Genomic DNA, 27,420 nt, shown 5'->3' with positions numbered 1-27,420 from the left:
GCGGTTTTCAAACTTTCCTCTCTCCATTTTTGTTTTTAAGCATTAGAAGCCTTTATTGAATCAAAATCTCCCATGAAATCCCACTACATGAAGAAAGAACTCCACGGTTGCCTTGGTGAAGGCAGGGTGGGCACCTGGGCCCAGCTCTCTTGCCTCAGGGCTCCCCAGCTTTCTGGTGGCCCCTGATGCACCTCTGGAGGGACCCTACAGTGCTGGTGATCTCGGTTTCAAACTCAGGGATCTGGACACCCACGGGTTCCTGATGGGAAGACGCAGGTTCAGGGCAGGAACAGAGCACCAAAGAATCCCAGCACAGGCCGGGGAGGCCAGGGGAGGGACCGGACTCCCCACCTTCCCAGCCAAGCTCCTCCTTACTCCCTGCCGCTGAGTGGCAGGTGCCTTCTCCTGCCCCACCCTGGTCTGAACGCTTCTTCAGTGTCAGGACACAGGAGCAGAAAGGCTTTCTGAACCCCTCTGAACTTCTCAGAGCTAATGCCAAGGCCCTATATTCTCTGCTCTAACTCCCAATGTGCATGAACACTTGGAGGCCGGATGGCTTGGTTTCAGCCTGGCCTCCAGGGGAACTGAGGACCATACAGGCAAATAAGAGGAAACGGCTCAGAATGATGTCTTGAGGCCAGAATAGGCACGATTAAAAAGAGGGGAGATGAACAGGACTTTTAATAAGGAGAAAAAAGAAAATCTACAGTATAACAGTCATATAGTAATGAAACCTCCCAGAGTTCAGTGGCCTGATGCATGAGAGGTACCTGACAATGAGCTTCAAGCCTCCAGCAGGCGTCTCAGGATGGGATTTGCCCTATGTAAAGATTGGTTGCTAGGGCTTCCAGGATTATCCAAGATGGTGGCTCAGGCTTCAAAATGTGTTGGCAAATGGGGAGCTCCAGCTCAGAGTATGGCCATGGTCAGCTGGAGGTCCTGGAGGCGGGATGCGGTTGGTCAGGCAGGGATCCTGGAGGTTGGGTGTGTTTGGTGTCGTTGTGGGATCCTGGAGGCCGGGCGCAGTCAGTTGGTCTGGGGGTCCTGGCGGCAGGGAGCAGTCAGTCGATGTGAGGGCCCCAGGGGCAGGGAGTGATCGGTCGGGTTGAGGGATCCTGGAGACAGGGCTCAGTCAGTCTGACAGGGGTCCTACGGGGCCTGGCTGTTGTCTCAAAATGGCAGCAGCCACGTGTAATCAAACCTGCAGGTACTGTCACAGTGAACTTCCAGGCAACAGCAGGCAGCTGGTGCTCCACTGGTGGTCAGTGATCAGTTTGCTGACTGTTGTCGGACAATCGGAGGTGAACCTCGTGCGTTGGGTGATGGATAGGTGTAAGGCAGGCGATGGACAGGCGAGAGGCAGGCAAATGGCAGATGATAGGCACCTGGCAGTGAGCAATCTGCACTCAAAAAAGGCATTGATATGCTGCAGACTGCAGGTGATCACAGCAGACAAATGGGGTAAACAGCAGGGGATCGATAAGCAGCAAAAACTGCCTCACCAAGAAACAGACATCCTCTGCTTGAAACCGGAGAACGCAGCCTCCCTCCAGTTCGCCATCTTGGATCTGCCATGAACAGGACTTTTAAAGTCTGGGAGCCAAATTGCTCACTTGTTATGACATCAGAAAGCTTATCAACTACACCTTTCCCAGAGGAAAACTACTTCACCTTAAGGATATTTTTATGGAAAAAGAAAATCAAGAATAGGAAGTTAAAAATTATTTCACCATCTCACCATTCACAGAAAACTACTATTAACCCTTTCTTCAGACATTTCTCTTTGAATATGAATGCATAAATTTACATAATGTAACAAATAGAATCACTGTTCTTCAATTTGGTTCTTTTAGTCAAGAAAAATCATGGTGTCCTTTTACCAAATAAGTTGCTCTGTTTCTTTGTTAAGTGATGTTGTGTTAATTCATCATAATTTAATGAGCCCTCTATCAAGGATTATTTAGATAATTTCCAGTTTTAACTGTTATTTTTAAAATGCCATAGTGAATGTCACTGCACACACATCCTGCATTTCATTGTCTCCTCAGTATAAATGACTACAAGAGAAATTGCTGGATCCATAGATGTCTTGGTTTTAAATTAAATCTCTAATGAGTACTTCTTACAAATAAAAGCTTGAAATAAAACATGGACAAGTCCCAGAGTCTCCTCTGGCTCCCTGACTATTAAGACAGTCTCCAAAACGCTCCCCACCTGGACTTCACACCTTTAGCACAATATCAATCTACAAACATACGTGCTCTCTCTGATGACAGTTGATTACAGGCGCACGTGCTTAGCTGTGACTTTTAACCAAGCACCCGACCCTGACACATTCCCACATCAGGCCTGTGGCTCCACCTCATCCCCTTAGTCACTGCAGAGTGTTCTGCACACAGACAACAGGAAGTGGATCAGGATGGCTGAACCCGGGACCCGGGAACCAGCTTCCTGCCACTGGGCACATGCCCTCCAGTGCCATTTGGCCTCTCTGTGCTTTACTCCCTTCGTCTTAAAACTGCGATGATGGTAGTACCTACTGCATAATATTGTGGGAAGATTAAATGACCCAGTGTGTGGGAAAAGGCTTAGCACAGTAAGCTCTTAGTAAATATCAGCTGTTACTACTATGTACCATGCTTTTTAGACTCATCCTCAGTTGATAGACATGCATTTCAGCTTTTTACAGTGATGAGTAAATACTATTTTACATATCTAAACTCATGAAAATATTTCCTTAGTCCGGATTCCTACAAAAGGAATTACTGAGTCAAAAGAGAAACATATTTTAAATTTTGATGTCTTCACATCTTCCCTCCTCTGAGAGACTGTGCCAAGTAATATTCCAACCCAAAGTATGTGTGAAAACACCCATTTCCCCACATTTGGTCAACGTCCGACATCATCAGTCTCATACGTCTGTGGTTTTATTGAGCATTTCTTGGTTAGTGATGTTCAGTAACTGCAGTGTTCTTGGACCTTCCTCCTTCATTTTCTGAGACCTGCTAAAACCAGGTGCTCTTTATTTAAGCAGACTTTAGAGGCTTCCCCAGTATGGCACCTTTCAGTCAACTTTCAGTCATGGATGTTGCAGTAATTTTTCTCAAATTGTCATCTGTCCACTTTTGTCCATGTTTTGCCATGAAGAAGTGTCTCATTCGCATGACTCTTTTTGTAGTTTTATGTTTAGTGTAAAAATTGCAAAAGCTTTTTTGTTGAAAAAAAAAAAATCCACAGTCTTACCAAAATCGTTGCTCACATTCTGCTCTGGGGGCCTTTGAGTCTTGCCTCATCTCCAATTTCTTTTTTGGTGTGAAAGCAACTGAGAAACTAATTGTCCTAAAGTTAATTTGTCACAGTCTGACTTGTGACCCGCCTTCACCACAGACTCAGTTCTGGGCTCGTTCCACTCTTCCTGTACCTGTTTATTCGGTGGATCTACCAGGGGAGTTTTATACCAGGCTCGTGAAGTCTGACACCGTGTGATCTTCAAGCGTCACTATTTGAAGGGCGCATTCCCCCAGATTGCTTTTGTTGTTTTTGTGTATGCTTTATATTTTTCCTGGCTAGTCTCACCTACTTATGAAAGTCTGAATCATTTTGTTAAGTTACCTCTCACAAAATCATCTTGATTTTTTCTTCCTGAAATTCTATTTTAGTTTAATTTAAAATGAATTAGAAACTTTTTCAATATTAGAACTCCATCTAAGATCTGTTCCTCTATTTCAGTTCTGTTTTGTTCCTCAGTATAATTTTTAGGAATTTATTCATTACAGGCACTACCCATTTCCTGTTAGGCTTATTCCCAGGTATTTTTAGTGAATACCTTACATCATTTAATGATCCATTTGGAGTACAACACTACAAGTTGAGTCTGCAGTGTGAATATAAATTTCTAAGAATCTTCCATCAACAGTTGTCACTGGAGACCTCCTCTGCAGCTGCTTCCAAGATGGAACACAACTTTCCCAAGCAGCTCAGCTCCAGCTGCACCACAGAATCCTGTAACAACAGCTCATTCCCCAGTGACATCTCACCTATGTGTGGTCTCCACAAAAAGCTGGCTTGGCCAAGATCTTGCTGTAAATTATCCAGAGAGTTAGGCTTTCATTATTTTCCTAGTCCTACCTAATGAAGAAGCACAACTGGGGAATCAGTGGGTGTTCAAACTCAGTGGGGTCAACACAAATCTAAATCCAGTCGACACTACTAAGCACAGTTCTCGACAAGTGAGTAATCGAGACCTCCTATGTTCAGCATCCCAGAACCAGAAGCATCTCCCTACTCTAAGCGGCTCGATATCTAGAAGGAGAGACAGACGATCAGAACGTGTTATGAACCAGTTAAACCTGACAAAGCCAGTAAGAACTCACAACACAATGGCAATTAAATACCCAATGAGAGGGAGGTGGGGGCCGTCTGCATCAGCAGCACCAAGGGAACTAGTCCATGCCCACCATGGCACAGGACATGTGCACCCTAGCCACAGGCAAACCCACCAAACACACGTCTGCACGGTTGGTTTAAACTCTTCCCAGTCCACCTGTGGAAACATCTCTCATCATCAGGTTAGATCTACCCTATGCACAGGCTGTAATTCTGGCAGTAGCTTTTAGACTCTGAACAGATACTTGGGAAGAAAGATGGAGTCTATGGCATGGAGTATAAAAACTACATCCTTTTCATTATATTGCTACAATACTTATGTTACAGTAAAATGGATCATAACAACACACACACACACACACACACACGCACACCGTGCACGCAGGTTGGAGTTCCAGAACTTGTAGCTTCTCCACAGTGAGAGGGCGGAGGCTGTGTTTCCTCCCATCCTTGAGCTGGTGACTCTGCTCTGCATTCCGTCCTCTGCAGGCGTTTGCCAGGGGAGTATTCTTAGGTAAGTTCATGATTTCAGCGCGCAGAAAACTCTGCCGTTTTGCTTTCCCTCTTGTTGGCAGCTCCCTCACCCGAGCTCCTGAAGAGTTTTGTTTTCGCTTCCTCCACACGGGAGCTGAAGCCGCCCCTTCCTGTTTAACCCATTCCTCTGGCGATGGCTCCCTGTATTGGGGCATGTTGGTCTGGTCTGTACTCTGGAACCTCTGCATGCAGCGCTCTGCCCAGCGTAAGAATGAGCCAGGGCTGTCATTTTGTGTGGAAAAAGCTCCTGATTTGGACACAAGTTTAAAAACTGGTTTTTCTGTATTGGGTCAAATCATGGATGTGGTAACTTACAGAAAATTCCACTAAATCTCTGCCCTGTCCTCCTCATCACAGCGGGAGTCCATAGTGTTACTGTTTAACCCGGAGACGTTGAGAATTTGACCAACACCGGCCTCTCGCCTCCTCCGTGTGCTTGCAAAAGCTTGGATACTGCTCCAGGGGCCGACTGACTTGCCTGGAGCTCCCGGGTTGTCAACCTCCGGAAAGACCCCTTGGCCCACTCCACACCCACTGTCGTGGAGGACACATACTGTTTGAAAATTAGGAAAAGTAAATGTATCAGCAGTGTCTTCAAAAGACTGCTCCTTTAAGTGCACGTTGTTTGCTTGCACGCTGTGTTTTCATTGGGGCCTGAGGGTCGAATGCTCCACGGGGGTTTCTTTCCTATCCACGTCCTTGCTCTTCCCCCGCTTTCTCTGGTTCTCTCTTTACCCCAGTGAGGCAGGATCCGGATGCTTCTCCTGCCCCAGGCTGTGCTCCAGACGGTGCACATAGTGGTGACCTTTCCGCGTGCGTCCTAGTATGTCTCTTAGATGTGGAAGTGTGACTGGCAGCTCCCTCTGTCCCAGGGCACCCTCTGCCCTTGGCTTCCCGCGCATGTGTTTTCCTCACTCTGCTGCCCTTGGTTTCCACTGTCTAGCTCTTCCCTGTTCTCACGTACCTCTAAATGTTGGGGAGGCCTCATCCTCCTCCTCTTCTCACAGTCCCCAAACTCATCCGGTTCTCTGGCACGCAGTGCCGTCTGTGTTCCGTGTTCACACAATGCCACTGCTGATCTTTGGCTCCAAAGGTCAGCCGGGCTGCCAGCTGCCACGCGCCCACGTCTGTGTGCACGGCAGGCATGTGTGTTGGGATGTCCAGTGGGCATCTCAGACTGGACTTTTTGAAAAAGAACTCCACCTACAAGTCACACGCCGTCTTTGCCTCAATCACGTCTCTACAGGAAACTGAAGACAGAAAGTCCACTCTGGATCCCTTTCTTTCTCTCACCCCTCCCAGACCAGCTGCCCCGAGTGCCCTTCGAAGACCCAGGCTTTCTCGTCTCATCGTCTTTACTTTTCATGGCGTCCCGCCTTCGAATCTCTCTGTTCACCTTGTCCTTCTTGTTCTAATCATCCTCCCAAAAGGATGGCTTCAACCTTTCTACAAGACAGAGACGCATGGAGTTCCATATGTAAGGTGATCAACATAAAACGTAAATTCTGGTGATGGCAATTTATGATTGAAGTTTCCTCCAAGACAAACACATAGGGTTGTGGTAGGGAACAGATGGGCTGAAGAAAGGTTGATTAAAGTCTTCAACCTTAAAAAAAAAAAGTGATTGCCATTTTTATTCATTAGCCAGTTGCTGTTCCCAGCACTACTGAAAATGAGTTAGACATATCACCAGTCAGTTCACTCAGTAACCTTGGGGCCTGGGTCTTGTACAAATAGGGTGCTGGGAATATTTTTCTTAAAATAAGAAAAGGAGGAGGGTGGACATAAAAGTAGATAAATGTGATAGTGAACCAAGTGCAACAGCAGAGATAAGGTGGAGGGGCCCTGGAGGGAGCGACTGGCTGGGATAAGGAGCGGGCATGCCAGCCCAGCTCAGGAGACTCCTCCGTTCCCCTCTCCCTCCCTTCATCCAGCTCTTCCGGGGGCTCCATGGGTGTGGCGCCCCTTCCTCTGCACTCGGCACCACCGTTCTCTAGAAGTTCTCCCCTCTTCTTGCCGTTTTACTCACTGTCTCTCCTTTTAGGAAGGGCCCGACCTTGTTGAGCCCCAAGCCCCCGTGTCCCAAAGTCTGCCAGCTCTGTTTTTCAGCCACACAACTTGGCATTTTACAGATCTGGCCTCTTAAAGGAAGCAGATAATTTGCAGCAAAAATTAAGCACAGGTTCAATTACACATGTCAGTGTGAATTAGGCACATGTTGTGGAGATGCTTTCAAGAGTTCCTCTTTTAAACAGTCCCCTTTTCCCCCTAGAAAGACGAAAATGCTTTAACATCTATAGCCTCTTTGTTTCATGAAGTCAGGTTTATTTGTTTTCTTTTTTCGATTTAAGGATCAAGGTTAGGTGGTATTATCCCTGCTTTACATATGGTGTGACTGAAGCACAGGTAGGAAGAGTCCCCACCTCAAGGACATCCAGTGCAAGCTCCCGCCAGCCAGGGTCTCCCAGGTGCTGAGGGCTGGGTGGGCACTGTCCTCCTGGTCTTGCTGAGGGCAGTGAGAGACTGAGGAGTTCCTAGGCTCCAATCCAAGCCGCCCAAGTCAAGCCACTTGCTTACACCTATTTTCAACCCATCCACCCTTTCAAGAGAATTTCAGATAGAGTGTTCCTAACCCAGTATTCCTCAAACTTGGGTAATATGCAAATACCCTTTAGAGGAAGGGATTTTGTGTAGACAAATTATTTTTATTCATAATATTACTTAAATATGTATTAGGTCAATATATTTCACAGACCTACAAACATAAAAACACTGAATGCTCATTGTTCTATGTCAAAAAAGCAAACCAGAACTCAGGTCAAATTCAAGCAAAACCATGTTACTGAGAAACTGGAGCTGATCAGCAACATCAATGTGAGCAATGGAGTTCTAGGAAACATCATCAGCCAATCAATAGGAACGTGTCCTGCCTGCCAGGCAGAGGCTCTTTGGAGCCAGCCGTGCCCCGACTGCCCTGGGCTGGGTGACCCCTCCATTCTTTTGCCACTTTATCCTACTGGAATGAAAGTTCCGTCCACCAGGATGCCGTGGAGGAAACTGCAAAGCCTACGTATCAATGTCTGTCTCGGCTCCTTTCTTGTTAGCATGCGATAAATAAATCACTGCTGCCTAGCACAAATACAAACATAGGCACTGAACCCAAATGCTAGTGTTCAATTAGAAAGTGGTCCTCCAGACAATTCAGAAAACCCTTTAGACTAATTTTTATTAAATACCAATACAAAATGTCTTTCTAATTCTCACAAGAATTCAGAGTCTGGGAACCAGGGGTCTCCAGCTGAAGAAACACTGCCCTAAACGTCTCTCTTTATCTAAGACTTGGAGAAGTAGGGCTTTCAGGTCCAGCCGGGGCTGGGCAGCTACTGCTGGTGGGCTGTAAGTGCAGCCCAGGCCAAGGCCTCCCCCCACCAGCTGGTTGAAGTACTTGAGTGACAGTCATGTTTAGGAGGAAGAGTTGAAGGACCCAAATTAAATACATATATTAACCTGGGAAGAGTAAGGATTGGTGGCTGATTCTCCTGCAGTCATCAATCTATTATAACCCAACTACGCATGAAACAGAGCCCAGGCAACAAGACAGAGGAGAGCGTTGGTATCGTCCTAAATCAATGTGCATTAGTGTCTACTAGTGTCAGGAATCTACACACGGTCCCCACTGCCCCCGTTGCCAATGCGGAGCCTGTGGAATGAGAGAAGCCAGAGGGCTTTGGGGGCAGCAAAAAGTCAGGCTGCCTGAATGGGAGCGGGTGAGGGTGGGAAACACCCTTCCACTTCAGAGTCTCCTGGTCAGTCTTGAGAGCCTTGCTTACATATATTTCTGAAGTGTAAGAGCATCTCTGTCACAAAAGGCAAATGATTCTCATGTGATTTTTATTTTTCTTCTGGACCTTGTCTCCCACCAGCGCCGAGGACTTTCCCTGATCCTTCTGTACAGGGTACCATAGGCAAGGCCACGTCTCAGCCTGCAGCACACAGTCCCCCAGCTCCTGGTTTCTTGCATACCTGCCTCAAATTCGTTGTTTGCAGTCATTTTGCTGCTTGGCCTGAGGTGGTTCCTGTCCAGTGTGTGCTTACCAGCTGGATGCGTAGCTCTCTGTAGTATTTCCTTAGCTCACAAGCATAAAGCTGCTGTGGTCACTATGTTGAAGGAGAAGGTTTCACTGTGTTTTACGGGTGGGGAGATGGTGGATCTGATATTTATCGGGAGCCTTCTGTGGGACCTCATTTAATCCTCAGTCCTTCTACAAAGTCCTTCTACAGAGGTGACAAGTGATCACCTTTCAGGGACAAGAGCAGAGAGCAGCTTGCAGAGATTCACACAGGCCCAGCTCTGCTGTGAACCCCTTGCAGGTTAACTCCAAACCACCTCCTCTTACTGCACGGCCCCTCAGGAGGGTCCATTCCAGTGGCCATTGTCTCTCAGAAGCTGAGGATGGATGGGACACCTGGGCCTGCACGGAAAGCAGAGCACTCATAGTCCTGGGTGCTTTTAATCCCTCCCCTCCAGGGACCCGGCTCTCCCCTCCTTCCCTGCACCCTCCTTTCTCCTGCCCGCCCTGGCTTGTTCTTTATGCATTTCACACTTCTCCAGAGGCAGTGGGTGAGTGCTGAGAATTGATGGCGTGATGGGGATTGATGGAGAAACCTCGAGTCCCTTTGCCCTTATCCAGAGCCCTGTTTCTTCATGGGGACATGTTTGGGTCAAAAGTGGTGCACAGACCACCAGCTGTGCTTGGAGCAGTCCAAACAAATGTCACCTGAGTCCAGGGTTGAGTCTCAGAAGGCTCCTGGAGGCCCCCCTGACCCCCACCCACCCTGTCCCTTCCTGGGAGTCTGCAGAACCTGGAATTCGAGGCAGAGGGCTGTTCACTAGAGTCCAAGGGATGTGGCTCTCTGCTCTGCTTTTCCCTCTCAGAAGGAACCTCTGAAATAGGTTAAGGTCAGCAGACTGAGAAAGCAGAAAGCCGGCGACCAGCGCAGCTCAGCAGTCACCACGAAGTCCTTTGGGAAAGCCGCGACTTTGGCTGAATGCTCAGGACCCTGGCTTCCCGCAGTGCTGCTTGCTCTTCAGCGTTTCGATAGCAGGGGAGAAGGGAGAGTTCAGCTTTGATTTTTGTTTGCAGCTTGGTGACAAATGATGGGGGAGGGATATTTTAAACCATTCATCTACCAAGGTCTGGGAATTGTCAAAGGATTTTATTTGTACAATGCCTTCCTGACCCCCATTTTCTCAGAGAAGTAAAAATTATGCTGCATTTGTAAACAGGGCACTTTTATTAACTTGAACGTCTACAAATGTATGGTATACTTAGGCAAAATAACACTTTTAAATATAAGTACACCCAAAGGGCTATGCATGTGGAATTTTTTTGATTAATATGCAGTTTAAAGCTGTTATAACATAAGCATAATTTCAGTGTGTGAGGTCTTTTAAATTCACTTCGTAATTTCATGTGCAGTCAAAGAAGTCAAAGGTGAAGGATATTCTTCTTTGCATTTTAATAACAGGAATCTGTATCAAATCACACACCTTTTCAAGTAAGCCAGTCACTATTCCGAGTTTGAAAGTTTCTCCTTTAAAAATATAAGTTACATTGCCTCAGAACAAAGAAAGAAAAAAAAAATGTGACCAATATGCATTTGAAAAATGCTCACTTAAAGTGCTTGCAGCCTCACCATGCTGAGTAAGCTTTCTTTTGGCCTCATAACTGAAAAGGTACAAAATACAAACTAAATCTTAGTACTCAGCTTACTGTTAAAGAAAATTTAATCCCCAAAGTACATTCTTACAGAAGCAGTGTGTCTGTGAACACATATGCCGCCAGACATTCTTCTGTCCTACACTCGTCTGTTGGTTTATTTCTTGCAAAGCTGCTCTAACACTCTCCCTCTTACCCACACATTTAATTTTCAATTTAAAATTTCGCATGCATATTGTTTATTTTTATATAATGTTTTTCCTGGTTAAATTCTTTCTTCGAACAGTTCAGTAAATTCAAGACTATGTAAACATAACAGGAGTACTAATAATTGCTTTATGCAAGTTTTTAATAGTCGTTTATGAAATGTTGCTGGTGAATGCTGCTTTTCTACTTTTTTTAATCCATATATTTTTACTGAAACAGTAAGTTGACCAGATACTGCCACTGCCCGGGATGCTTAACCCTGAGCTTAACTGAGCCACATCCCCAGCCCTTTCTATTTTTTATTTTGAGACAGGGTCTCATTAAGTTGTTGAGGCTGGCCTGGAACTTGTGATCCTCCTGCCTCAGCCTCCAGAGCTGCTGGGATTACAGGTGTGTGCCACCATGCCCTGCTCAGAGTTCTTAATTGCTAGTGCTGGACTCTTCTTTACAGAGAAAATAATTTATTAAGGGAGATCAGTTGTTCCAAGAACCATTGAGAAGGCAGAATTATAAAACTAGGTTGAGTTTCCGGGAATGATTCCCCAAACTGAATTCTAGACGGGGGCTGCCCCAACCTGGAGGCTACATTTCAAGAAGCTGCCATTGTATGGCGGCCCCAGGAGCTACAGCCACACCACCTCCACCATGGCCCAGGCCAGCGGAACAGGTGCAGCGCACCCTGCCTGTGTCCCTCATGACTCATTTCAGAATTGAAGTCTGGCAAGGGCATATCAGATTGGCTGAGTTCTCTCTTCTGGAGCCCGAGCTACAAAAGAGCAAGATTAGGGTGGGAAAGGGAGTTTGATTTGAACTCACACATTGCAGGGTGGCTGGGAGAGTGTTGGATCCTCAGAATCCACTCCAGTACTAACAGTCCTGACACATCTTCTGTGTTAAGAATCGGTGCCATTTAGCTACTTGGAAATTCTGTGTTGAAGCAGCCTGTGAGATACAGGACCTCCTTGGAAGGTGATCAGGCAGCAGGCTGACTTTTTCATTAAACTCTTGTTACATGGGGCATTTTCTCTGGTCTATGAGTTCTCCAGTCCACTGTCCTGCCTGGTAGGGGCAGAAGAATCCACCTGGCTTCTGGTGATTTGGGGCAGAGCTGGAAAGGGGACTTTGGGACAACATCTGGGAAAGCAGATTTTCACTAAATTCTCTTGTTTTTACTCCACCTTTTCTGTCCACCTTGCCTGGGCTCTCCAAGTCTGAAACTTCCTTGGTAGGATTTCTCAGGAGAGAAGTTTCCCATCTCCTGCTGGGGGAAGAGTGGGATGCTGTGGGTAAAGAGAGGACCCTGTCCCACCAGCTGCTCTGCATGCTTCTGCCTACAGACTTCTGCATGATCCTGCTGCCTCAATCCACAGCTGCACTCACCAGTGTGGGTACCAGGTACCCAAGGACTGAACCCAAAGGGGTGACTTCTCCCTGTTCCCGCCCTCCAAGGGTACCTGGGAACAACCCCATTCTTTATGCTAGGTCAGCACACATACTACCGTCTGCCTTCTTTCTTCCAAAGCATTTTGAAAATTGCCTGTCCACTGTTAGCTCCTCTCCCATTGCCTTTCTCCTTGTTATGTACTATGAACACAGTGGGCTTGGGGTGAGGAAATGAGATGTATGCATGTGGCCAATCTGCCATCCTTAGCAATTGATTCTTTCATGTACTTCTGATGATCAAGTCATGTACTTTTGATTACCAATGTGCATGACCCATTTTGTATGTACAAATACATACGAATTTTTTTTTTTAAATATGAGGATTAATATAGAGATTAAACAAAGATTTGGGGACAAAATCTATTTGTTCTCACTTTCAATTATGAAATACTTTTTTTTGGTGGGGACATTTGAGGATATTAGATGTCCCTGAGAATACTAATGCTAAGTGGGGAAAAATGCCATGTTGACCAAGAATGCCGTGAGAACAGAAGGGGGAGCCCTCTCATGGTCACATGGGCTTCCAGGAGGAGGTGGACTCTGCAGTGAGGGTGGGAGTCTGGCAAAGGGCATTCTCCCCATGGGGGAGTGGCAAGTGTGACCAGTTCTCCTGCCCCGGGGAGAGGTGCCTCGTGCAGTTCTCTTCAGGGACCTGGGTCAAGACAGTGGTGACCACAAAGCTCATGATCTGGAAACCACAGGGTTTCCTTGGATCTATTGGGAGAGCAGTTTCTTCAGTGCCCAAGAGAAACTCTGACGAAGTACCACTTACTAGCAACCTGCTGGTTCACAGATGCTGTTTACCATGCAATGTAGTTCTGATTAAAGCAGGGAATGAAAGTCCAAATAAAAAGATGGGTAGTTTATATTATGAGCTTCATACTTGCGCATCTCCCTAGTTGTAACTTCTTAATAGCAATAAACACCAGATTTCAGTTTTCAACAGCATGTGGAACTAGTATTCTGGTATTCTCAATATTTTTATAGCCTCTCTTTCTTTCTTTGATACTTTGATTATTTTGTAAGTCAGTCATCATCTGAGTCCTTAATCTAGGCCGAATGCTATGCCAGACCGTGAGGGGACTGTTCCTATGTTCATTCAGCAAGGGTTTGCTGAATGTCTGCTGTGGAGCCAAGACTAACAAGGAAGCCGTTTCTTCCGTCAGTGCTGAAGGTCTGGCAGCAGAGTCCAAGTGAAGGGGAATAAGGCACAAAGACTGTCAGCGGTGGTGTCGGTAGTGCGCACAGATTTGCTCGTGTCCCTAGGAGCCTACGTCCTCGCTGGAAGGGCAGAGCACACACACACTGAGGCTAAACATCTGGACACTTAGAAAATAACAAAAAGTACCAAGTACTGAGGTTCAGATCAAGGGCACAGGGGCTGCCGAGGGGTCAGATGGCCAGTGGGGGATCCTGGAGAGGTGACCCCAGCACAGCGCCTGGGACCTCGGTGGCTTCCACGGCCTCGAGAGCTGCATGCTCTTTGAGTTTTCCATGAACATGTCCAAGTGCCCAGTCAGGTGGCAGGCAGGGCATTGCAGGTAGCGTGAGCTGGAGTGTTGAGTGATCTCACCTGAGGGCCTTGGGGACGCTTGCTTGGTTGTGGGTCCCGGGCAGCCTGATGGAGCTACCGAGTGTGTGGGGCCTCGTGAGAAGAGGCAAAGCGGGTCCCAGGCAGATGGGGGCACTGGGAGCGAGGGGGCAGGTGGCCTGACTGGAAGGGGCACCTGGGAATCCAGGGCTCAGCAGTCATCTGAGGCTCGGGGTACTCCAAGTCTGTCCCAGAGGTGCCGTCAGGGGAGAAGTCCCGGCAGGTTTCATCCTGGCCCCCCGCTTCAGCAGGAGGAGCGTTGCTTTTAGCTCTACTTAGTATATTGGACTTCTGTGTTAGAATCTTTTTCTTTAAAGGATTCCACTCTTTGGGGGAAAAAAAGTCTATAGTGAGATGGGCAAAGAAAAGACAACTTAAGATCTATAATATGTCATTTAAATGTCAATGAAGTATGAACTCAGTGGGATCATCTATTGCAGGAACTGTAAGGCAGAGAGAAGCTGAGTAGCACATAGAGTGGACAAAAACGTGGGGACAACGTCAAGAATAAGTGATGGGGTGTGTTCTGTATGAAAATGCTCAGGCTCCCGGAACGGTCCTACAGCTGGCACTGGGCACACTGAAGAGCTTGAGTTTCTTCTGACAGGAAATACAGCGTCTCTGAAAAAATGAGGTGGGACTGGGGAGCCTGAGTGTGCATGCGGAGCAGAACTCGGGTGCCAGTCACCCGAGGGCCCAAAGGCTGGGATGAATGTGTGGGAGCCCTGGTCCCCCCCAGAAACCCAGGGTGACGCTTCAGGTTGCTCTGCTTGCAGACGGTCTGGCCAAAGTGCAACAAGATAAAAAGAAAACTTTGTTTATTTAAAAAATATTGATCAATATCATCTCTTGAGCAACAAGCAAAAAAAAAAAAAAAAAAAAAAAATGTAATACCCATTGGTATCTCATGAGTTTTCAGAACTCTGCAAAAACATCCCTAGCCCCTGGATGAGGCATCTTGCAACTTGGACAAACCTAGGAGCTACCGCCCTGCCGTTGGACCACGTTCTCGATGGGACAATCGTCCAGCCGCTCCTCCTTTGGCTGGCACCGTGCTACCGCGCATGTGGTCGACTGTCTCAGGAACGTGCTGTTCGTTGCCAGCACGGTGGCACAGCACCGAGAGAAGACAAATACGTATCGTTTTCTCGGTAGGAGAAGAGGCATTCAGCAAAGTAGAATACGGCAAACGCAGTGGCAGCGAATGCACGTGGGATGTTGTGACGTGTGAGAAGAGGAGCGACTTTGTTTTTGACTGGACTCCTCATTCCCACGGAGCGCAGCTGTTCTCGGCAGCGTAGTGATCCACCATTCGTCTGTCATGGGACCCGTTTCTAATCTTATGATTTATAAGTCCAAGAAATGTTGTTCTAATGTTTTAGGATGTTTGAGCAAGCCAGCGAAAAAAATCTACCAAACAGCACATATTTAAAAAGTGTTTGGTGCATATAAAATATATTTTAAAAATATATTTGATTATATTTGTATTACTGGCTTTTTCAGGTAGTTTTGTTCTAACTTCATCTTTATGCTCTACCATTTTAAAAACCTTTTGACACATTCATCTGCTGAAGAGCAGAATCTTCATGGTTGTGTGTCTACATTATTTTAAGTATATTGGATTGTCATAGCTTATTTATGTTTAAGTCATGAGGTTATGTTGGTCTACGTTAGTAAAACATCTAACAAATTACATGATACTAAGAAAATGGTATAAATTAATTTAAAATCAATCTTTGAAGCATTAAAAATAAATTTTTATATCACACCTGTTTGGATCATCTTTAACATAATGGAATAGGTAGACTGGATGTGTTGGAATTCTATTTGTGACCTGTTTGATAAGCACCTGCTGTATATGCATCACTATGGTGAGTGTCTACCTGTAACCACAGAAGAATTAGGCTATGATCTTGAACCTCAAGGAGCTTCCAATCTACTTGAAGAGGCAAGCTGAATGTCAGTAAAGATTGTCAAGGAATTTCTGTCATCCTGGATGCTTCCTGTACACCATGTACTGAGAAGAGTATTGTACTTAAATATGGAAAAAAAATGGCGTCAGACCATTTCATCCATCTCCGCAGCTTTTCAAAATAAGCAGAAGCACCTTTTTGAATCACCATGAAAAAAATCTTACTCTAGAATTTTACCCATGCTCCTTCCAAAATGGATGTGCAAAATATCAAATCTTGTGTCTTATTTATTGCAAAAAAACGTTCTCTGCTTTTTTGTTTGTCTTTGCATAGGTAACCTACCTGAACAATAGAATTGACTGAATATTCTGAGTTCCAAGTGAATAACCTTCACACAAAATTTTTTAATGTAATGCATTTACAAAATGAGGATATCTAGATGTACCTGTTCAAAATGAATAGAATAAATAATACCTATTGTATGAATTGATAGAAGAGAGATGGAGAGGTGACATCTCCATCTTATAAACTTATAAACTTATAAGTTTATAAGCTTAGAAAAATTTGTGAATGGGAAGTAGAACTTGCCTGGACTGTAACAGTATTGTGGCAGGGAGGAATTGGGCGGCAACTCGGGCTGGAGCATGGGCAGAGGTGGACTTGGTACACATGGAGAGTCCTTATGGAGGAGAAAGGGAGCTATTGATAAATCAGGACTGGGCCAGTTCATGGGTGTTTGTAAGTGTCACATTATGGAGTTGAGTGGATTTTGTTTCATAAATAAAGCTACTGAAAGCTTTGAATATATATAGTGGGTTTGTCAGAATGGTTTTAAAGTATTGCACTCTTTGGTGATATTAGAGAACTTAGAAGACTAAAAGACAAGATAGGAGACCACTGGTGATATCATGCTTGGGAGGTGCCAGGACCTGCAGTAATGAGGAGGGAGGATCAAACAGGAGAGCCAGGACCTGCTTCAGTCAGTGTGACGTCTTCTGGATGTCATACAGGAGGCCAGGGAGGACTGCACGCCAGAGATGGTCATTGGAAATTGTCTAGCAGTCACCTTCAAATGGGTAAAAAGGTAGATAGGAGAGATTATGTTTAATAATACGTAACCACAGCATGTTCAAAAGAGTATCCTTTCAACACCTAATCAATATAAAAAGTATTAATGAGAATTTATATTCATGTTTAATACTAAATATTTACAATTAGGTGTATATTTTACATTCCACGTATCCCAACTGACTGCATTCCAGGTGCTCGGTCACTGCCTGTGGCTGTGACTACCACGTTGGACATCACACTATTAGACTGTTTCATAGAACTGACAAAGATTATTTAGCAAATTTATTTAGCTAGTGCTAAAACTCACTGCGATTTGGAAATTATAATTCTGTATATCCTGCCTCCTTTTCTGTGCCTTTTATTTTAGCTATTTCAGATTCAAGATATTTTTCCTTTTTTCAGCAGAACATCATTCTTTCCCAAAACCACCAAGATTTTTAGAAATATCCATGATATATTGTTCCCTTGCTTGAAGTTGCTGCTGCTTGGTTTAATTCTCTGTTTGACTTACATCTTTAATTGAACAAATCAGTCTGAGTATTTTTTTTTCTCTCTTTGTCAGTCTTGAAACTTGGGATTATGAAATAATTTAGCAACGTGTCCTCAAAAACCTTGGCTAAATGACATTTAGTACTTGGGAAATGAAGACTGCATCTTTCATGTGCCCCTGTCTACAGATGGATGCTTTTTCTCCCCTGTTTAAGATCTGATGTAAGCTTGCTGGATTTTGGGTCTTCCCTATACACTAAAAAATGCAGTACAAAAAAAAGAGCCTACTTCTACAGAAAACAAGCCAAGGACATTGTGTTCCATCTTTACAATGAAATGCAGATTTCCCATTAAAAGGCAAATCCATCATTTCAAAAGGTTGAAGAGGATGGTGCTTTTAAAAAGTCCAGCTGCTTAAATTTAGGGCATTGAAAAACGTCCAATAAGAAAATAAATGTTCCCTGGGTCTCAAACATTTTCATTTGATTATGTATTGGATAGGTTTGCATTCAATCTAGACTCCCGCCTCTGAGAATTCTGCTCTAAAATAGGTTGACAAGTGTTCTAAGCAAGTTGGACTCAACTGCAACACTTAAACTATGTATTTTGCCATTTAGAATATCCTTGCATTTGTGAATAAATTATTTTCATAGAGGAAATATGGCAGATCTCACACAGTGCTTGCTCTCTGTGTTTTTCCTTGGCTTCCTCTGATCCCACTTGGTTTCTTTTCCTTATTTCTTTTCTTTGAAGACCTTGTCTGCCAGGGCAGCCATTTTGATCCCCAACCGACTTCCCCCAACGGGAAGGAAGTCACCTGCTTCACTCTGCCTTATTTTTGTGGTCAGGTAGAGTACCCGCTTCTCGCTCATCTGGTTTGCTGGCCTGACTTTTCTCTGACTAATTTAAGTAATGGCAAGACCAGTGATGCTCCCGGAAACACAACGTGGCCCCCACAACCTGGCACTGGAACCAGGGAGTTTGCTGGGTGCCACTGAGCCTGGCCACAGACTCCACGGAAGTGGTCTGCAGCGTGCAGGAGCAACACAGCTCATGTCACACATTTCTGTATGGTGCGCAAATTTCCCACTGGTGTTAATAGTCGTTCATTAAAAGTCACAGTCGAGTCTCCATGCTTTTCCCTCTGGAGCCGGCTGCTGCTCCTTCTCACACAGAGCACTTAGCAGGGACTCTGCTAACATGCCCGTGGTGATAGGTATTTACTAGGTTTCTTAAGCTGAGTTTTGGCTCTCTCCTATTGTTCTGGTTGTTAGGCATTTGCACATATGATATTGCCCTTGGGCCAGTCCCTAAAAGGCAATGTTTCCAGTAATTCTTTGGCATGCAACATGTTTCTAATGTCGGTCTGGTCCCATTGGTAGGCCCTACTTCTCCAATGTCCCTACTCTTCCTAAAGAATTGTTAGTTTTAAAAGAGAACTTGTTCTAGTCGATATCAGCCTACTTCTAAGGGGTTCTTTTCCCCCAAAGGACTCAACAATTCTGTGAAATTATGGCATGATTCTTGTTCTGGACTTAAATTTTATTCTAGACCCAACTAGGGGAGGTATTTCCCGTACTTCCCCGTAGTTTATCGGGGGTGTTTCATATGGGGGTCCTTGTGCTTCCTCTCCTCTGCCAACACTGGCTATCAAAACTGCTTAGGCTGCAAATAAAACATGAAATGAAATCCATCTGGCATTTCTCATTGAATTAGGACCAGAACATTTTTGCTAAATATTAACAGATGGCTAAATTCTTAATATCAAACTAACATTTAAAAACATCTAAGGGGACCCAGGAGAGGGGGAAGGACCGAGGACCATGTGTTTTCTCCATCTTGGAGTCCTTCCTGTGTACTTCCCCTCCCCCACCCCAACTTTTCCAACCCATGTGCTGAGAATCTCCCTGTGTCAGGCAACTTCTGTTCCTTTGTAGCTGGTATCAAAATAGTGTTCGATGGTATTGAGAGAGTGTTATCAAGAAGTGTTATCAACTCTGGATATGTGATGCCATTATCATGCTGCAAGATCTTTTATTAAAGTCCCCCCTCTGTCTCTGTTAAAATAGGAAAAAGAAAAGAAGTACATGCTTCCCTTGGACAACCTGAAAGTTCGGGATGTGGAAAAGAGCTTCATGTCTAGCAAGCACATCTTTGCCCTCTTTAATACAGAGCAAAGGTAAGAAAATGAAGCCCTTTCTGTCTTCAGATTTTTTTTCCCTTGAATTTCTGCATGACCCAGAGATCAATGGTTCCTTTGTTCACATCTTGAATTTTGCCAGCTCTTCAGCTTTCCCTTCATTTATTTTGTATGTTTTAACTTTCACCCTGAGTTATGGTTTCAAAACATTAAAACGTGGAATAGAAAAGATCTTCAAGTATTAATTAGTTTATCTCCTCGTTTCCTAGCAGGCACCAGAATCTTAAAGCTCTATTGTATTACCTTAAAAGCCTTCCTGGGGGCTGGGAATGTAGCTCAGCTTGCCTCATAAGCACAAGGCCCTGGGTTCAAATCCCCAGCACCGCAAAAAAAAAAAAAAAAAAAAAAAAAAAAGCCTTCCTGATCCTGACTTATTGTGTGCACACTTACAAATTGCTCAGTTATTAAACATAATTTTAAGTCATATCTGTCTAAGATGGATGGATAGCCCTTAAGGTCTTCTTGAGACTTACATACTGTGACTAAGTTCAGTGAAAGGAATTATTCAGTGAAGGTGAGTTAAAATATCCAAATATACATTACAGTTTTTTAAAGCTCAGTCCACATTAGTTGCCTGGTTTTTGTAACAGTTGCCTGTGAGGTTAAAAAATAAATAAATAAAAAGGAGCAGCGCGGTTGCCATTTTATACATTAGAAAGCATAGGTTCAGAGAAGTTCTCCGACTTTCCCCAGATCACAAAACTAATGCATGGGGGACTGGAACTTGAATCAGGATTTCACTTTTCCTTCCGCTCATATTTCTTGTAGTCGTTTTGTTGCTCCCATTCAATATCAAAACTTGGGTTGGGTCTGATCATCATGGATGTCATGGTTGTTCACAGGAGACTGATCAGCAAGCTAAACAAGCAAATGGGGAGGGGGCAGTAACAGAATAGGAAAGCCAATTAGTCTACGGCTAGGCAAACAGCATAAAGGAGGTTGTTTCCAAATGGAAATGTTACAGGAAAAATCTAATTCATGTGAGTAAGCTATTAAGAGAGTGAGTCATTAGGTGGCAAGGTCTAATTTTAACCCATGTTTCCAAGATGTGTTTTATCTTTATTTAGCAATGAATACAGTTACTTGATTAGGTTCAATGACTGGCCCAGGGTCAATCACACAGTTAATCAAAATAGCAAAAGAAGAAGACTTCTCCTACATTCCCAGTCAGTTGCTCAGAGTGACTCATAATACAAAAATACTTAGAAAAACCACAAGAGCAAGCCATTTAAAGAGTCAAGGAAAAGAAAATTAACTCCTCCTCCTCTACCAAATACTGAAATGGAATCTTTAGAAAACAGTATTAAGAGTAACTTGTAAAAAAAAAAAGAAAAAGAAAAAGAAAAAAAGAAAAGAAAGAAAGAAAAATGGAAAAATGACAAATAAAAGTGCTTCCTAGAGCAGTAGTGATTCTATCTGTCATCTATGGCCAAGCTCAGGACAGTTCACAAGGTCCTGGAGCAGAGGATCAGGAGATGGTGACTGTCAGCCTTTTTGCCCAGATGTCGACTGTCAGCCTTCTTGCCCAGATGTCGACTGTCACAGGAAAGTTCCAAAAAGGAAGTCAGACTACGTTGAATCCTCAGTTACCCAGAGAGTCCAGATTATAAAAAGATTCGGTACAGTAGATAAGACCGTGGTAGCACATCTTTTTAGATGAAATACACCTGTGGATTTTAAAAAGGGTGAAAGTCACCACAATGAGAAAATTCAAGATGTTCTGGAATTCTAGGCTTCCATACTCATATGGGGTTCTTCAGCTGCTCCTTGAGACCTCTGAGAAGTGGATGTCCCCACAGACATAATTGCCACAGCTTTTCCTTTGAAATCTGGATTCCTTTAAATCAAGTTTGTACCGTCTGGGTGCTCCGGCACAGTAGTGAATACGTCTCTGTCCGGTTTTTTATTTTAAGAGGATTCATTTAAAATTTAAACTCTTTTAAATAGTTACCTGATGTCAGGTAAAGAAGATCCACCGTGCTTCCAGTTACTGAGGTTTCTGTTTTCATTTCCAAATCATAGACACATATTGACTTTTATCAATACCTGCATCTAGAAAATCTGTTTTTCTTTAATCCATTCACATGGTGAAATACATGGATGGATCTTCCCATATGAAGCCATCCTGATCTCCTGGGATGAAAGCCAGTTAGTTGGTGATGTAATATTATTTATTATGCATTCCTGGCTTAAGTGAGTGTGCTAGCATTTTATTTAGGCCTTTGCATTTATGTTCGTTACAGAGGTGGGCTCATAGAAATACCCTTCTGTGGACTTTCTCTCTAGTTTTAATATCGGGTTCTGTTAACTTCATGAAGAGTGGGAATAAATCCTCCTTTTTCTATGAAATGTTTTATGTAAAACAGAGATTGACCGTTAATTGAATGTTTGGCAGAAGTCGTCAGCAAGATCACTGGCCTGGAAGCGACTTTTAATAAACAGACTCTTTTTTGAAATATATTTTTTAGTTGTAGGTGGACCCAATACTTTTATTTATTCATATGCGGTGCTGAGGATCAAACCCAGGGCCTCACACATGCTCGGTGAGCGCACTACTGCTGAGCCACAACCCCAGCACTGATAAATAGACTTTTAAGAAGTGTTTCATGATTAACGATTTATTCAGATTGTCTATTTTTCCACGATTCAGTTTGGATTAATTATATTTTTTCTAGGAACTTGTTCATTTTGTTTTTAGTTATATTAGTATTAAGGATTTCTCATTCTATTTTTAAAAATCTTACTGTATCTGAGATTTGACCCTGTTTTATTCCTAATATTGTCTTATCTTTTTTTTTTTTTTTTCCCATGAACACTCTTACCAGAGTTTTGTCTATTCTCAAATAAGTAGCTTTGGCTTCTTGGTCCTTTACTGTTGTATTTTTTTGTATTTCACTAATTTCTATTATCTTCTTCATTTCCTTGTATTTTATTTGTGTTTACTTTGTTGGGTTTTTAAAAATTCTTACTTTAGATGTGCAGTTCATCACTTTTTATCCTTTTGCATATATATGCATATAAATCTGTAGGGTTCCTTCTAAATAGTCTTTAGATGTTTACAATTTTTGAAATGTTATATTTTCATTACCATTCAATTCTGTTTCCTATTTTTGTTGTGGTTCTCCCCCACCTTAGAGTTACTTAGAAGTGTATTTTGCATTTTATAGTACATAGAGTTTCTGCTTATTCTCATAAATACCCCATTTATGTTTGAGAAGAATGCACATTTGCTAATTTGGGAGTGCAGGTTCCATGATACTGAATTTGATTGTGCTTGTTAATTGTGTTATCTGTTGTTACTCTTTTTCCATCTTGACTAATTCAAGCATTTAACAAGTAGGTATCTGGCCACTGCTGTGTGTTAGGCAATGCTCTGTTTTTAAAATACATCTGTGAATAAAGTAGACAAAAAAGATCAAACATTATAGATTACGTTGCAGAGAAGGGCCTTGGCGTGGAGATAGATTAAAAAGTCATGCACAAGGCCCTGGGTTTGATCCTCAGCACCGCAAAAAAAAAAAAAAAAAGAAAAAAAAAAAAAAAAGAAAAGAAGTCATGAAGAATCTTACTTTATCGAAGAGGGGTTAAAAATATCCCTTTATGGTGATGAGCTTAAATATTCTAGCAAGTCTATCAGTTTTTGCTCTCTATGTTTGGAAGCCAATCTGTGTTTTAGATTCATAAAAATTTAGAATTCCTGGTGATTTTTTAAAGGGTGATTTTTTGACAACCCCCTTGATTCCTGGTAACGTTCTCTGCCATTGAGTCTGTCCCTCCCGATGTTAATGGAGCTACACTGTCTTCTGGTTTATATTTTCTCTTTATCTTTTTATTTCCTTTTTGTTATCCACCTTTCTTTATTTTTTGTTGAATGTTTCTCTTCTAATAGCATATGGTTGGATTTGTTTGGTTTAAACTAATGTGATCTCTTTTTCTTTTGATTAGTGAGTTTTGCCCATTTGCGTTTTTTATTACTGATTTATTCAAACTTAATTTTAACATGTTTTAGCCTTCATCGGTCTTGCCTTTTCTATACTTGCTTCTGCCCTCCCTTGTTTCCTGTCTTTCTTTGCTTTAATTCAGTTTATTTTTCCTTAGTTCAGTAGTCATATACTCTATTCTTATTCTTTTACGCTTCATTTTAACATGACATTCATACTTGATTTAAAATTGGAAGATAGTCTTTCTAGTCTTTCCAAAATGACCTAAGACACTTGAACTTCAGTGACCTCCTCCTGATTTCCATATTATTGTTATGAATATTTGAATCCATCTTAATTTTTGACCACCTTAGTCAATATTATAACTCATATGAGCATTAATTATTTACATTTACTGGTGTGATTACCAGTTTCTTTGTTCACTTTTCTTCTCACATCACAGTATTTGATTTTGGTTCATTTTCTTCACACTAAAGTAGAAACCCCTCAGTGATTGCTATTTGGTTTTAATTCTCAGTTTGGTGTGTTTTCCAGAAAACATTTTATTTTGTCCTAATTTTCTTATAGTGCTTTAACTGAATGTTAAATTATAGATTGATCATTGTTTAACCTCATGGTGTGGAAGTTCTTATTCCTCCCGTATCCTGGCTTCAGTTCTACTTGAGAAGTCAGTTCAGTCTAATTGTTGCTCCTTTTAAAGATAATCTGTACTTTGTCACCAATTTTAAGGTCTCTTTGGTCTTTAAAGCTTCAACATGAACTGTGTATGTGTGTGTGTGTTGCTTCATGTGTCCTGCTTCGAATTCGTTGTGCTTCTTAGTCCTGAGGATTCATGATTTTCATGAATTTGAAAAAAAAATTGACTTTAGTTTTCTGCTCTTTCTTGTTTCTCTTTCTAAAATTCCTGTTTGATGTTTACTAGACCATTGTTTATCCTGTTCTTCATATATTTAGTCTTTACATATATATATATGGCTTCATTTTGGATTATTTTCTTAGTAAGATCTCCCAGTACATAAATATATCCTGTTCCTATTTGACCAGTCTGGGATAAACTTGCCAGTCATTTCTCTTTGTTACAGGACACATTTTTTCAGTCTATCCTTTTTCTAAATACATGACCTTTGGAGGGTCCTCACTCACACATCAATTTCAAGATTCTGCTTCTTGTGGGTGTTAAAATCTAAGTCTGTGGTTACTGAAACTGATGCCATCCAGGGGCAAAAATGACAGAAGATGTATTTATTGATGGAGTGAGTGAGGAGGGGAGACTCGGCATTTCTTTCATTGTGAAAAGAGCTGAGATATTTAAAATTAAGCTTGTCAACTCTTGATGTCTGTAGGAGGGAGTTTTAAATATTTTCCTTTTGCCATTTCAGTTGAAAGGAAACTGCATTTCATTGCCATTAGGTCATAGAGACATGAAGCTGTGTTCCTGGCTTCTGCTGTGAACCTGGAGGGCCAGCCTGGGGTTCAGGGTATGTCAGACACGGTGTCCCACATGCCATTGAGAATGGTCATCCTCTCATTGCCTCACTTCTTCTCTCAGTACATACCTGCCCTGCTCTCCACTGCACAGTGCCTGCGAAGCACGTCTTCCTCATCAACCTGCCCATCACTGTTGGTGCCCTACGTGACACGTAAGACGCAATTTTATTCTGATGACATTGGTAGTCACCAGTGAGCATCCTACAAATCCATTTTTCTCTGATCTTAACAGAAAATTAAATCAACGAAGAAATAAAAGTGGAGAAAAAAATGGAGTCTCATTAGGAGATGGCCGTACACAACACAAACATTACACTGTGTAGCGTAACATTTCTCCGGATTCTGTGACGGTGTACCCCATTCCAGAGAGCAGAGGAGCCATCTGCAGCAAGAGAGTTGGCATCATAGTGGACGACTCTCATTGGGTCACGGTGTGGAAAGACGAGGGTCCACACCCAGAGGGGCTGGTGTCCATCAAAGCAAATAACAGGCAATGTGGCTACATGTGCAGCCAGCCTCTTCTTGATAAGAGGAAGCTAATGTCAAAGGCAAATGGAGCCCTCATGACAGAACTAAAACTTTCTCTTTTGTTTCTATGGGGTTTATTGAACTGCATGTACACTTGTAAATTTATGCATTTTAATACTCTTTGTAAAAGGAAACTGTGCATCTCTCCAAAGTCCATATGCTTAGCATATTTCTATCAACTATTCTTAAGTCATATTCTTTTCACCACTTAAACATTGATTCTTAGGTCATTGTCCTAATATTTCTTTCTTCTGAGACAAGATCTCACAAGAATAAGAGGGTTCTCTGCCCTTGCTGGGAACTTATCATGGATTAATTTAGAAGAAATTTTCTTAATGTCCCTGTCGCTTTGTATTTTTCATTCCTATCCTGATGACAGTTGAATCAGTTCATTTTTCCATTTGACAGGCCCATGTGAGGTGCATGAACTTGGGACCAAGAGTTCCTGTATGAACTTCAGAGTTGGCACCAGCATAGGTGCAGGGCTCGTGGTTTTCCAGGGCTCATGGTTTCCAGGGCTCACTGGGACCCCAGACACACCACAGAGTCAGAGCTGGAACCCACATCTAATGTCTCCTGATGCAGGGCTGCTTCTAATACCTTGGCCTAAATATTAAATGGGCAAAGATTAAATGTGCAGGATTCCATTTAATTGGAATTGCTCCTGATCTTTGTGGCAGTGAAGAGATTTTTAGCTTCTTGCATAGGCATTTCAGTTTACTGTCGGGTCTTACAAATCTCTGTGGAATGCTTTTGGTCTCATTTTTAAAGCCCTGCATGGAACTGACCAGCTCTTGCTAGGGTTCCCGAAACACTGCTCTCGCACCTCCTTCGTGTGCGGCCGCACTGTTGCTCAGCGGTTCCAGCTTTCCACTGTAAATTTAAAGACGGTCACTGTGGTCACCCGCCATCAGGTGTGCGGGGCTTGGTACATTCAGCATCCTCTTTTAAAAGCCTTCAGTGTCCTGGTGAGTAAATATGATCTTTACAAGTCTGGCGACCAGATTTTTGAACTATTCTGAACAGTGTTTCAGAGCTAAGATTTTTACAAATGGAAGAATGTGTTACTAAGTACAGCGATTTCAGTCTTAGGGAGAGTGAACTTCACACCAGGCTGAGTCAGCCTACGTGAACTCCAGGTAAGGATCTGCCTTCTCGGTCCTCCTCCGGGCCTTCCCAAGATGGCAGCTTAGATACCTGGGGGGACCGGTCCAGTCTCTTTGCCATGCTTTGTTCTTACATTTGTTCTATCACTAGAAGTTAAAAGTTAAATCCAAGTTAAAAGATTTCCTGAACTACTCCATGGCATGCTCTAAAGATTGGAATGTTCCGGAACCCAGGTTTTTGTTCCATTCCATTTTGTTAGGAATGCCACGTCCTCTCTGGTGGAATCCTGTGTAGATAATGGCCCTCTGTGCTGGTCTCTGCCCTCCCCAGGCAGGCCTTCAGTTTGAAGGTCATGCTAAGGCCCATTTGGTCCCAGGTATGTCAGTCCTGGTAGCCGGCAGAGATCCGAGTGCGGGGGTTGTGGGGAGCCACATGGTGCTTTCTGAGCACTCCGTGGGGTTGCCAGGCTTTGTTTTCTTTTACAATAAAGCTCTCTTTCTTTGACACTGCTTCGTACCTTTGGTTCAGGCTATGGTTTATCAACATTACCAAGTGTTCCAGTTCACCCCCACCCTTTCCTATAGAAAGGGATTTTAGGATGTTCTACTGCTCTGCTCTGTTCCCAGCACCTTGCCGACACTCAATAAATGTCAAATAGTGCCGCAGAGTAGCTAGTGTGGGCTCTTTAGGTGTTCTGAGAAGAATGGCTCTTTATCCTCATTGTTGGGCGGTGTATTTTTCCACTCATTAGTCGGAAAGAAATTGGCATCAGGCTTTCACTTTATATGTCTTTATGGCCATG

General features: G+C 43.3%; 1 protein-coding gene across 1 annotated transcript in view; it reads left to right on the top strand.

Annotated features, from left to right (window-relative positions):
• Window positions 1–27,420, top strand: part of DNM3 (dynamin 3) — a 449,604-nt gene that overhangs the window by 296,623 nt on the left and 125,561 nt on the right. Inside the window, 1 exon segment of the mRNA XM_079106450.1 lies at window positions 19,424–19,533. Within this exon segment, the coding sequence (XP_078962576.1) occupies window positions 19,424–19,533 (110 nt within the window).

This window comes from Sciurus vulgaris (genome assembly GCF_902686455.1).
Source record: "Sciurus vulgaris genome assembly, chromosome: 12".
Lineage (NCBI taxonomy): Eukaryota > Metazoa > Chordata > Mammalia > Rodentia > Sciuridae > Sciurus > Sciurus vulgaris.
Note: the sequence above shows the minus strand (reverse complement) of the source record. Positions and strands in the feature narration are given on the sequence as shown.